General features: G+C 44.5%; 2 protein-coding genes across 2 annotated transcripts; both read right to left on the reverse strand.

Annotated features, from left to right (window-relative positions):
* Positions 1–647: 647 nt before the first annotated feature.
* On the reverse strand, positions 648–1,364 carry LOC142361102 (histone H2A type 1-like). Its single transcript, XM_075417937.1, has one exon. It carries the CDS (start codon positions 1,272–1,274, stop codon positions 648–650), a length of 627 nt encoding a protein of 208 aa, XP_075274052.1. The 5' UTR covers positions 1,275–1,364.
* Positions 1,365–6,748: 5,384 nt separating this feature from the next.
* Positions 6,749–7,162, reverse strand: LOC142361119 (late histone H2A.2.2-like). Its single transcript, XM_075418056.1, has one exon. It carries the CDS (start codon positions 7,160–7,162, stop codon positions 6,749–6,751), a length of 414 nt encoding a protein of 137 aa, XP_075274171.1.
* Positions 7,163–13,585: the final 6,423 nt, after the last annotated feature.

Below are 13,585 nucleotides of genomic sequence, written 5' to 3' on the forward strand. Positions count from 1 at the left end.
GTCTCCAGCTGGGCAGAAAGGTGAGCAGACTGCTCAGGTTGGATCCAGAACCTGCGTGCTCTCAGACAGCCATGCAAAGCAAGGTGTGGAAAACACGGGCCGTCGGGCTCTGCATGGGCAGACAGCTGTGGGAGTTGGGGTTCGGGCTGCGATGAGCTCAAGAGCTTTCGTGCCCTCCCCACCCAGGAAGGGCAAACGCAGCTGGACTGTGGGGCACTGGCTGTCTCTCCCGTACTCCCCCTTGGGTCGGCGCAAGAGAAAGCTCCAGGACGCTCTGCTCTTCCAGAAACATTCCCCCTCACCCTCCCTTACAGTCTGGGGGACAGTGATCCCTGCTTCCCCCCTAAACTACTGTCAGACCACATGCAAACCTGAGCTGGAGGCAGGAGCTGCCCGTCAGGGCCAGTTGCCCTCCAGGCAGGTTCCTGCCCTCCTGCTCAGCCAGGGCTGCTCTACAGCCTCCCCCCTCATCCAGCTGTGTGCCCTTGTCCAGCCAGGAGACGCCAGGCCAACACGCAGCACAAAAGGCCCCGCGTCCCGCATGGCACTGCAAAAGCTTTTATTGCACCTGTAGAGCACAGTGCCTTGCCCGTGTAGCAGGGCGTGCCTTGCCCGGGTGGTGTGGGGCAAGAGCTTCTGCTCCCTTCTCACTTCACAGCAGGAAAGGCACGGGCAGGCGCAGCCCTGTGCTTGGGGCGTCTCTTCTTACTGGTGGTCGTCCTCTTTCTGGAGGGTGAGCCCACGCGCTGGCTGCGGCGGACAGTCCCGCCGCGGCGCCAGTGCACGCCGCCTCGTAGGAGCCGCTTGAGCGCGGAGCTCTCCCGCACGGCCGTCTGCAAGTGCGATGGAGAAATGCACTGCTGCTTGCTCCTCTTGGAAGCCCTGCCGGCCACGTCCATGGCCTGGCGCGTCACCCACTGCAGCACCGCAGCCAGGAAGACGGGGGCCTGGGCTCCAACGCGCTCCGCAAAGCGGCCGCTGCGCAGCTGCCGGTCCACGCGGCTGACGGGGAAGAGCAGCCCGGCCCGGGAGGAGCGGGAGCAGCGGCTCTTCCTGGGCTTTGCTTCGCTGCCTTCGGAGGGGCCCCCGGAGCCCGTCTCTTCGGTCTCCATCTCCTGCTCGGGCACCGTGCAGACCTCCTCTGCTCCCGACATGCCACTCGCAGCTCTCTCCGGTGTCTCTGCGCCGCGCCTGTCTGTGCCCACCTGTCCTGGCCCTCCTTGCTGGCCCTGTCCGGTGGCTCCTGTCGCTGGGCTGGGGTTGCCTGAGCTCATCCCCGCCGGCCCGGCCAAGCCCTGCCTACGGCCGACCCTGCTGTGGCCGAGCCCCTCGGAAGCAGGGCTCCGGCTCCGGCTCTCTCCTGCGTGGACTGGGGCTCTTTGGTCCTGGGCAGCGGGAGCACGCGCTCTACTTGGGTGGTGTGGACCAATAGGGAAGGACCTCCTCTGTGACCTCACCGCTCTGCTTGTGACATCATCTGCACTGGCCCTGCCCCGAGTGGATGAGCTCAGGGAGCAGCTTTGCTTCGCAGCTCCGCTCCCGTTTTCCGTGGCAGAGGCTTTCCCAGCGCTTGGCCCAGGGAGGAAGAATGTTTAAAAACAAACATTTGGTTTAAGGGAACAATACATTTCCTTTCCAGAATATATCAGCGTCAGTTTTGTTCTTATTTCCTTTTATTTTCATGGAAACTTCCTCATTTTTAGTTTTGTGTATAGACCTTCATGTCACAAGGTTATTAGACACACATCTTAAACTCCTCTGTAGTCTTAGTTGGGCAGCACGTAAGAACCTGCAATGACTTATTATTATTACTTTTAGAATTATTCTCATACAAAGGACTGTTTGAAAGCATGAAATATTTTCAGTCCTTTTAGCGTTTCAAGGTACAACAGTGTATCTGGGAAAAGATCAGCTTTTCTAATGGGTGAAGCTGTGATACCATACTTCATTCCTTTGTCTTATGATCATTCTTTCCAGAAGAATTTTTTTACAAAAATGAAAAAAGGAAATAAAATTGTCGCAACAGAATTAATCCTGCTCAATTTTAACAGTTTTCTGGATGCCCAGCTTGTGCTCTTCCTAGTGTTTTCCATCATATACTTGCTTACACTTGCCAGTAATGTCAACATTATGGTAATGGTAAGGATTGACTCTACTGTCCCATTTATTTCTTTTTTCCCTTCCTTCATTTTCATAGATCTGTTATTTGTCATTGTCCCTAGTATGCTGGCAAATTTCTTAAAAGAAATAAGGACCATATAATTTATTGCTTGTCTTGTACAGACGTTTTTCTTCATTGGTTCTTCACACTCAGTTTTTTTCCTGCTAGTACGAATGGGTTATAATTGCTGCTTTGCAATACGTAAGTCGTCAAACCCTCTCATGGACCCCAAAGCCTGCACTCATCTGGTGGCCTTTTCAGCGCTGATTTGAGTTGTACTGTCTCTGAGATAATTAATCTAAGTTTCTATGACTGTAAGATTAACGTCTTCTTTTGTGACATGGCACTTGTGATGTGGCTTGCATGAACAGCAATGGAGCTGAAATTTTTATGTTCAGTCTTAGCATGTTGCTTACATTTGTCTCATTACTATCGATGCTGATTTCTTATGGCTACATCATAAAGAAAATTCCCTCTATTGAAGAGAAGCAGAAAACTTTTCCTAAGTGCTTTTCTCATCTTGTTGTTGTTGCTGTGCACTTTGAATGTGCTTCCATGATATATGTGAAGCCCAAATCCAGATCTATCTTGGATGAAGACACTTTTCTTTCTGTTACTTGTACTGTAATGACTGCCTTGTTAAACTCTGTAGATTAAAATCTGAACAAGAAAGACTGTGCAGCTGGCTCTTAGGAAGACCCTTGCCAGAAAATAGTTTACTGCAAGCACATTCAGGGCTCAGTTAGAAAGCTAGTTTAACCACTTGAGAACTCCTGACCCAATCCAGTAGCTGACAGCGTCATGGAAAAAAAATGGTGTGGTGTACACTGCATCATGGGAGAATCTTGCCTATTCAGTGTTTTCTGTGAATGAGGTGCTCCTCGGGAATCATTCTCATGCAAGAACACCTTCAGTGAAAAGAGTCTTGTAGAAACATGATTTCAGAAACACATACAGGGAAGCAGCATTGCAACCCTTCTTCCTAGGCATCTGCTTGAGCACACTCTTAGTTCTGTTTACACCAGGCCATTTTTGTCTCATCTAGAATGCAGTCTTTCTAGGATGTCCACCTTTTTATGGTTGTTTTTAGGAAGTGATGAGGAGGACGGCAATATCATCAGGCCTGCAACAGGCATCAGTACGGTGATAATGGTATGCTTAATCCATCTGTCTCAGGTGTTCCCCTGCTGACCACTGAAAGCATTCTGCTCTCTCCAGATCTTCCTGACCGAAGAAGCTGTTTCTGATGTGGTCAGAGCATTATGTTTGCTTTATGGTCCTGATTAGGTTGTGGTAATCAAGGGCAGGTATTCCCAGTATGTACTCTTGGACAGCCCAGATCGTTATTTGCATACTTTATTATCCCATTCCTTGTCCCTCCACTGCAATATTCTCCCACATAAACAACCTGCCCCCTTTTTCTCACTGATCACAGTTTTACTACCTCTGATACCTAATTTGAGATTTATGATACTGTTCTCTAGGTAATTTTGGCCCTATATGTTATTACTTAAATAATCTAGCTATGGCTGATCTTTCAAAGTTCTTGCCACCAGTACCTCCTTCCAATTATCTGTGACGTGCAATGATTTCTCACATAGGCTGCCTCTTAACCAGGTGAGAAATCCGGCCATGCTGCATGGTGCTGTCTGTAACTTTTGTCAGCCCCTCACACTGTTACTTGCCATGCTGGGCAATTTCTCATGCCACAGCAGTAGTTTCTTATGCCTTGGTTGGTTAGTTTAACCTCAGGGCAGGGCACAGTCAGCAGAATACGTACACCTGCAGCCCTAGCAGTTGTCATCGGGGTATTTCAAACACAAACGCAGCCCCAAAGAACCACTCTTGGAAGAGGCAGCACAGCTCCAGGGCTGAGAGTTCACCATGTCTGCAGCCTAGGGAGGCAGCAAGGAAAAGGGTTTCTTAGGCTGCTCCCAAACCAATGTCACGTAATTCTTCCTGATTTCTTCCCGAAAACTGGATTTCCCTGTTTCTCCGTTGCACAAATTCTGCTGGTTTTGGTGTTCACCTTCACAGACTTGTCTGCTTTCACTGGAGATATCCGTATAGTGGTGATAATAAGGGTTGATTGTTCTCTTGATTTCTCCATGCACTTCCCCTCTACTCTCTCCTTCCCAGAGACATTGTATATCTTTTCCATTGTCCCCAGCATGCTAGTAAATTTGGTAAGAAAGCAAAAGGTCCTTTCCTGCATAGGACATGCTATCCAGATGTGGTTTTTCCCTTGGCTTTCAATGCATCAATTGCATGTACCTAGCATCAACGGGATATGATCGTTGTACCTCAGTCTGCAGGCCCTTGCAATTACCATGTCACCATAAGCCACAAGTTCTGCCATCTGCTGACAACTTTTTCAGCTTGGACTGGATTTCTGTTCTCAGTGACAGAGACATGCATTAATCATCTTTCTACAAGTAGAATAAAACTAATCACTTCCTACAATCTGGCATCACTTCTTATGCTTGTGCTGCCAGGAACTGTCTAGATGAACTGGTCATCTTTATCATTTCTGTTTTGGCTGCATTTAGCTGATTTTGCTCCTTCTGCTTGATTCTGCTTCTTACCTTCTAATTCTCAACAACATCCTGAAGATCCCTTCCGCTCAGAGAAGGCGAGAGCCTTCTCCATTTGTACATCCCACTTTAACATGCTTTAACCTGAGCAGAGCCACCAGCTCCCTCCACCAGGGTTTCCACAGGGCAGTGACCACCCCTATTGTTGGAGATTGAGGCCCACCAGGTCAGTCAACAGGAGAGACTGACAGACTGCCTAGGGGCATGGGAGTCATGGGAAAATTGGAAGAACGTTCTGAGACTGAGAGATTTTCCAGGATATTTAGGGGAAGGTGGAATTAACGTACTTTAGAGAGGAATAATAATGGAAAAAGAGAGGGAAAATGGGATAAAAAGGGCTGGTCACTTGTAAATAGGTTGCTGGTCAGTACACTTATCTGCCCGTGCCTTGCGCCTGGTCACCGCAGTCTCTCCTGTGTTCTTATTAAACTCTTGTTCCTGACTGTTATCCTGGATGAGGGGCTCTCCATTCTGTGTGCACGTGTGTGCATGGAGGTCTGAGTGCTGGCCACTGCTGAGGGGCCCATAGGTCAAAAGGGGCCATGAGTCTGAGGTGACAGCAACTGGGGAAGCTGGAGCGTGTGCCTGTTGTGTGGATGTGGGTGTGTGCGTGTCTGTGTGTAGTCACTAACAAAATTCAACCTGGACGAGCCATCAAGAAGGATAAGAGATTTGACAGCCAGGTATTGGAGTGGCTGTAAGTCTGGACCGGATGTTGGAGAATATACAGGGTCAGATACTGGAGGAACCAAGAGGTCCAAACCAGCTTCTGGAGAGTCTGGTCAGCTACTGGGAAGGTCGGTAGGTCTGGACCAACTAATGGAGAAATCTGTTGTTTTTGTGTGTGTAAGCAGGAGACCAGGTGATACAGGAGCCAGTTACTGAATAGATTAAACATCTAAGGCCAGATACTAGAGGGATCCATAGGGTGTCTGTGCATGCATATATGTAGGTCTGGGTACAGCAACTGGAGTGGGACTGCAGATCATGAGGTCTTGTCTGTCTAGGTATGAGAAACTGTGGAGACCAGGCGATCCCGGGGCCAGCTACAATCAGTAGACTGGCAGACTTTTTTCAGCTGGGGCAGTGGTGGGTGTCACTTTTGTTCAGACAAAACTCTTGACTGACGGGGTGCTCTCTCCCACTGGGCGAGAGACAGTTGCTGTCTCCTGACCTTCCCCTTCATGCTTTGCTGCCTAAAACCTGCAAGCCATGCCCTAGGCACTGCATGGAATTACAAGGGCTTTTATTGTACCTTTAGACCATAGTGTCGGCTTGGCCAGAGCCTTGCACATGGGATAGTCCTTGCCTTGCCTTGCCTTGCCAGTGTACAGCAAGAGTTTCCACTTTCTTCACACATGAAGGTGACACTCCTATGTACAGTCCTTCTTATGGCTGGTTATGTCCTCATTTTGGCTGGGATAGAGTTAATTTTCCCCCCAGTAGCTGCTGTGTTTTGGATTCAGTATGAGAAGAATACTGATAACACTGAAGGTTTTGGTTTTTTGCTAAGAAATCAAGGACTTTTTTCATTTTGTCATATTTAGCTAATGAGTACAGGAGCCAGACATCTAGACCAAGCTGGCCAATGGAAATATTCCGTACCATAGATGCCATGCTCAATTTATAAATGAGGGTTGGCCAGGGGTCCAGGAACTCTCTCTTTTCTGGGAGTTAAACACTCTTCCCTGAGTTCAGTCTTTTTTTCCATGAGTTTGTTTCTTTTTCCATGAGTTTGTTTTATTCCCATGAGTTCCATGAAATGTGCAAGTTCCGCCATCACTGCGCAGAGACTGGCTCTGCAGGTGTCATCAGGTGGTGAGAAAAAATTGAATTGTGTATTGCTTGTTTTGTATATTCTGTTCTTCTTATTATTATTCCCTTTGTTGTCTTGTTAAACTGTCTTTATCTCTATCCACGAGTTTTACTTTTTTGTCCGTTCTCCTCCCCATCCCACTGGTGCAGGGAGGAGCGAATGAACCGCTGCATGGTCCTAGTTGCCAGCTGCCGGGTTAAACCACGGCAGTTTAGTATCCCTGTTCTCGAGAGAGGAGGCAATTGACTTCTTTCTTTGGTGTGCCCCTGCCTTGCCGATGGTGATGCCTGCCAGGAGTTTCGTAAGTTCAGAGTATCTTTTGACAGTCCAGACAATATGCAATGGAGAAATGTGCTGCTCTGAAATTTCCTCATCCTTGTCCGCAGTCTCATACGTCGAGTACTGGAGCACAGGAACCAGACACACAGGGGGTCCAGCCCCAGCACACGCTGCCCGTCTCCCTTTGCACTGCTGCCTGTCTTTGTGGCTCACAGGGGAGGCCAGCCCAGCCCTGGAGGAGCAGCTCATTTTGGTCTTCACTTGTTCCTCTTCCAAACAGTCTGCAAAAGGCAGTTTCATGTCCTGTCTCATTCTCAGGCATTTTGCAAGATAGTACTCTGTAATAGTACTTTCTTCGGCTTGTATTGATAATTCTCTATGGTTTTTTTGTCTTTCCTGACTTTCTTTGCTGGCATGACTGATTTGATAAAACATTTATTTTTTTAGAGGGTAGCTCAGTTCTCTCTACCTGGCATTCTTACCTACCTGTGAATTGCTTTCTTTGCTTACTTTCTGTCCCAGCCTTGTAAAATAGGTGTAAACAACTCTTGGTCACTGGAGACTTTTTTTGTGATCAAGTCTGTCTTTAAGTAAGGGAATGAATGGCCCTTTTGACTGGGTGGATGGAAACCAATGAGAAGCTGTAGCCTTCATTACTCAAACACAGGAGGCAGCTCACCCTTTTATAGTGTCATTGGCATAGACACACCCTCTGCTATGTACTTCTCTGATTCACGTGGTTCAGGGAAGTAAAATTCGCTTATAGGTTTACTAAGAATGTTACCTAGTAACCCACACTATTCTTGCAAAACACAAATTCTAATTTAAAGAGTGTTGAAGAATACAGCAAGAGACAGAAATTCAGTGCATGGCTCTAAGTGACCTTTTCTGGGAGTTTATATGAATGGATCCGATAGGTACTGATTGTTGTTGTTGGAGACAAAGCTATCAGAAAACTGCTAGGCAAGGAGAAAGAGAGTATGTGCTGAGAGGTACTATGCAAAAACCTCCCAAGAACTGATAAACTCTGGAGCCCGGGAGTTCTGCTGGAGCTGCAATACCTGGTCAGCCCTGAACACCAACAGCCTGCCAAATCTACACCACCAGCACACACTGGCACCTACAACATGCAGAGTAACCCGAACCACTGCAGAGCAAGGGCTGCTGTTTCCAACAAAGGCTGCAGGGTTGTGGATATACCTGATGAAACTAAGGGCTCCTGAGGGACTTTATGAACACCTGCCTAGAAGCCACCAGTGTGTCAATACACCCTTTTGGTGCTGAGTGTCCTGCTGTGCTTGGCTTTGCCACTGCTGCTCCGATCAGGTAGCTATGAACGAGTACGTCAACTGCACGAGGGGAGCAAGAGAATGTGTTTTGTGAATAGCCATCTGCTTTTAGTAATAACAGCTTGGGTCTACCAATAATAACTGTTAATTAATAAAAGGTGTTCCAAGCAACGTTGGCTGTGATCTTTGTCTCCCCCAAGTCTTTTTTTTTTTTTTTTAATGAGGGAAAAGGGAATTTACAACAGAGAAACTGATAAGAATAGCTGTTAAGGGCTGTAGAAACTCATTGTTCCTCTGAGAAGTATAACACCCTGAACCAGTTTCTTGACTTAAAAGACTCAGTGCTCAGACAACCAGAAATTTATCCTATTCTGCTGCTCTGAAATATGTGTCAAATATAACTCCTGTAGTTATTTTGCTCTCTGAACTGAATAACATAGAAGAGGTTTCTAACAAAATATGACACACTATAAATACTTGTGCACTGTGTGGTAACTTGTTTGGAGAAACACGAAGTCTTGAACAGTCAAAGTGAAGCAGAATTACAGACTAAGAAGGACCAAAAGAAAGAACAAAAACTAAAAAGGGGAAAGAGAAAAAACCAAAACAGATCAGCATTATCTAATAGAGAAGATGTATAATACAAACTAGTTCATTAACAAGTCGATCATCAGAGCTGGAAGCCCTCAAACTTTCCAGCCATTAAGAACCAGCTTTTGATCATAAGTGTTGGTTTGTCAGACTTGGCATCATTAGAGCTGTGGCTTCAAGCTTTTAGAACCTCGGAAAGTGGTAATGGGGTTTGATAATTTGTGACAAGGTTACTTTAAATCGCACCAGGGTCTGACACTAGCTGAACTGTCTGCTTGAACTGAAGAGCAGCAGGAAGCATGTTGTTGCTCTTCGGCAGTGTTCAGAACTACAGGGCCAGCCTTCACAGCAATGACTGAAACTCTGTCTCTCTACTGTTGGTTCTTTTCCATGCAATAGAATAAACCAGAAATAATAACCAGAAATAATGATGGCTCTATCCCCATGTCACTTTGTGGTGCCCTTATGGGGAGCGGGAAGCAGAAGAGCTGAGGGTGTCCTTTCCTGCTCCTTCAGCTGTGGACGCTGCCTTTGTAGATGTCAGATCACATGGGTCTAAATGACTCATTTCCCACTGATGTTTAGCACCTATTTATCTATAAGAGGTCAACCATTTCCCTTTCCAGACAGCATTCTATCAAACTAAATGAGACAAAATTTTCAGTCTTTCTCCAGTAAGAGAGGCTTCACATTCCTGTCATCATCACAGCCTTTTTCTGCACTCTAGTTTTGGTTTGTCTTTTCTAACTAGAGATACTTCAGCCATAAGGGGATTCCAGATGAAGCAGAGCCTTAGCACCAGCTTGTCTCTGTTTCTATTAGGAACACATTTCCCGAAGTTTATTGTGCTCACAGGATGCAAATGGTCCATATACATCCTGTGACCAGCTTTCACAGTCATTTCCAGCAGATCAACTTCGTGTTCCAAGCAGTCCTTTTAGCTTTTAGTCCTATTGGTCTTCCAAGCTCATGGCCTTCTATTTTGCATATTGATTTTTCTGTTCTGTTGAGTTTTAGGAGAAGTACTTATGCACAGTCAGCTAGTTGGTCTTCTTCACTCTAGCTTGCTGGCCTGAGTATATGCCTGCAGGTCTGATACATTTGTTTTCCTTCCCAAGCTCTTCTGAAGGCAAATGTTGCCTCAGTAGTGCTATATTACACGCCTAGATGAGCAGCTGTGAGATTTACGGATGCAGTTCATTCTGCTACAGACTTTTTGGGTTTCAGGATTATTTTGGTTCACTTGTTTTTACTTTTGTTATAGTGGGTTTGTGGTTTAGTTTAAAAAAAAAATGCCATAGAATTAAATGGATCCTACCCATGATATCTGACTTTGCATGGGTTTTCATGAGTACAGTAGCAATTCATAAACCTTATGAATTGACCTTATGACTATTGTTTAGGGAAATGTTGTTGGTAAAACGTGTTTATTTGTAAATACCTAAAATGATCCATCAGCTTTGTGTACCAAAATAATTCTGGAGCTTATTTTTCCAAAAGGGAAGATGAAAGTGTAAAATCAGCTTACATGGAGGGTTATATTATAATGGGTACTCCCATCTGAAAGCTACTGGACAAATTCATTAATCCTGTGTAAGAAATTTTTGTTCTAATTTACAGCTTCTAAATAGTCATAAACTAGGTTATAATCCTTTGCTCTTGGGCAGACATTCTTCAGCACTCTCCTACAATAACCTTACTTGTCTTTAACCAGCAAGGATAAACAATCTAAGATCTTTTAGTCTCCTGAACTATGACAGAAACTCTATCTGACTGTTTTTACAGATAGACCTTCTCTTTACCTATTCCAAACAGATCATATCCTTCTTAAAGTTTAGTGATCAGAACAATGATGCAGAGTGTTCCGAATGTGGAGTCACTACTGCTTTATGTACCAGCACTTAAATTTCACTACTTTTGCTCTAGATACTTCCTCTGATGTGACTGGTATGAGATCTTCAGAGCCATAGTATATTCCTAGTTCCTGCTCACACTCACAGGAAATATTATTATACTCCAGTCCTTCTATTTTTTTGAGCCCTTTCTGATTCAGAAAGTTCTGGCTACTGATTCCCATATATGTGGCCTTGCCATTTGCACTTCACCCATTTTGATTTTTCGATTTCCTTAAGAATTTCAGGAGAATGAACTGTAGCAGTATTTTGTTACAACAAAATAGAAACACTCTGCATTTTAGATTCAGTCAAGAAATATTTCTCCTACTTGCCTTCAGCACTGTCAAATATCAAATGATTTTTGCAGCCTTCCAGATCTTCACAAGGCATTTTGAGATGGAGCACAACAAATCATGTATCAACTAAGGAAAAAGCAAGGGCTTCTTCCTGTAAGTCCAGAAGTTTGTTTGAGTCAACTGCCTACATCAAACAAATGTTGAAATTCTCGTATTTACGCCATTTTTTAAAACTTCAGACAGCCAGAAGTTTCCTCACTCTGTGTAAGGGTCAGTTAAGAAATACAGAAGAGACAGCATTTCTCAGCTGACAAGTAGTCATACTGCAATAGGATGACTACATAGATTTTCTGTTAAAGCCTTATCTTATTTTCATAGCTTTAGACATTAGTATGGTTTCTCTTAAATGGTTATAATTTCTGATTGTCTGGAGAAATAGTCAAATATTAAACTATAACATACAATAAATAAATTTAAAAGATATAATTATACAGATACTTATTTTTCCTAATGCCTAGATGAACACATTATAGTATTCAGAGATGCTGGGTGCTGGCTTGCCTCTTTATGTTAATGAATCACAGAATCACAGAATGGTAGGGGTTGGAAGGGACCTCTATGGATCATCTAGTCCAACTCCTGTGCCAAAGCAGGTTCACCTAGAACAGGTTGCACAGGACCATGTCAAGGTGGCTTTTGAATATCTCCAGAGAAGGAGACTCCGCAACCTCCCTGGGCAGCCTGTTCCAGGGCTCCGTCACCCTCAAAGTAAAGACATTCTTCCTAATGTTCAGCTGGAACATCCCGTGCTTCAGTTTGTGCCCATTGCTCCTTGTCCTGTCTCTGGGCACCACTGGAAAAACTCTGGTCCCATCCTCTTGACACCCAACCTTAAGATATTTATGAGCATTTGTAAGATTCCCTCTCAGTCTTCTGTTCTTCGGGCTAAATAAGCCCAGCTCCCTCAGCCTTTCCCCGTAGGAGAGATGCTCCAGTCCCCTCATCATCTTTGTAGCCCTCCGATGGACTTTCTCCAGTAGTTCCTCAATGAAGACCCTCTGAAAGTTGATATCCTTTAACTTGGTGCCTAAGAGAGGATGTAGAGTGGAACTTTCAAAAGCTCCAGAATTATTTTGGTACACAAAGCTGATGGATCATTTTAGGTATTTACAAATAAACATGTTTTACCAACAACATTTCCCTAAACAAGCACACTTGTGGGCAAAAAAACCCAAACCAAAACAAGTAAACCTAAAACACCCCCAAAAAGCAGGTCAGGTTGATTTTTTAATAGAGTTTGGTTTCTGGAAATCTTGGCTGTTTTTTTATATTTTGTATTAAATGTTGTTTCTTTTTAATGTTCCATCTACACAGCTGTAGTATTTTAACAATCTAAATTTCTTTTGTTAATTTAGACTAGTCATTTTATTTTAGCATTGATGTGAAGAATAATGTTAATTAATTTTCTCAGTAAAGTGAAAAATGAAAACCTAAGTCTCAGTTAAACAGGTGTGAAAGTATAAAGAAGGATTAGTTTATACTCCTGCTCATTTTTAGAACACTTTACACTCCTAACACAGGGTACACTAGTGTATGTAACCCTCAAGCTAACCACTCAGGTGGTAAAGTTTATGCATAATCTGTTTCTGTTCCATTTATCATTTCTGCTAAGTTGCAAAAAATTGTACCAGAAGCTCCAGACATCCTGCTTTCATCATGCACATGTAAAGTTTCACAATTGTGGAAGTGTTAGAAAATACCATGAAGAGGGCCATAAAACTCCTCAGATAATCTATTCTCCTGCTCTGTTTTAATTGAGGAGTGTGTCTGTCTGCCTTTCTACTCCAGGTCAAATCACTGATATTTTGGCATCAACTGAATATTCTGCTCTTGATCTAGAAGATCCTGTCTCATGGTGTCAGTCACACGATGTACAAAATTTGTAACATATTTCATAATTTGCCCTAGATAATTCTTTGGATAGCGGCAATATTCCAGCAAAACACTTCCCTGGCAGGGTAACAAAGAATTGCTGCTCTCCAGAAAGATACAGCGATCAGTAGACTCATGGGAGGCACACAGCAATAGAGCAGGGGGTCAATTACTTGTGCAATGAAACCTGCATTCCCTCCTCAGCTAACCAGGTCTCCCTGCCATTTCTTTTCCTCTGTAGGATTATTTGCTCACCTCAGAGAAAGGTAGTTTCTACAGCTGTGTCCGCCTCTGTGAGGGAGATATAAGAAATGTATTTTCCTGAAGACTCCTTTTACTGTGCAGTCTCAAAATCTGAGTCTTCGCAGATATTTTTCCTCATGCCATAGAGCTGGAGAAGAAATGAGGAATAAAGAAAATTATTCCAGAAATGGAAATAAAACATTAATGGCAGAAAATTGAGTGGAAGAAAATATCTTCTGAGACACAGCCTTTGTCAAGAGGTCCTTCTAGTTTGGTGACTTAGAGCTCCCAGGCCAGAGTCACTTTGGGAAGGTGGAATGGAAGGCAAGAGACAACACCCTGGCATATCCTAGCTGAGGTGCCAACCTCGAGCACAAGTACTTCCTTCTTTTGGATGAGAGCCCAATTTGCCAGCTTTAAGATGCAAGTCCACCTTCTGTTTGCTTTCAGCACATTCTGGGAGGAAGCAGAAACTAAAATGTGATCACA

This window comes from Opisthocomus hoazin, chromosome 1 (assembly GCF_030867145.1).
Source record: "Opisthocomus hoazin isolate bOpiHoa1 chromosome 1, bOpiHoa1.hap1, whole genome shotgun sequence".
Lineage (NCBI taxonomy): Eukaryota > Metazoa > Chordata > Aves > Opisthocomiformes > Opisthocomidae > Opisthocomus > Opisthocomus hoazin.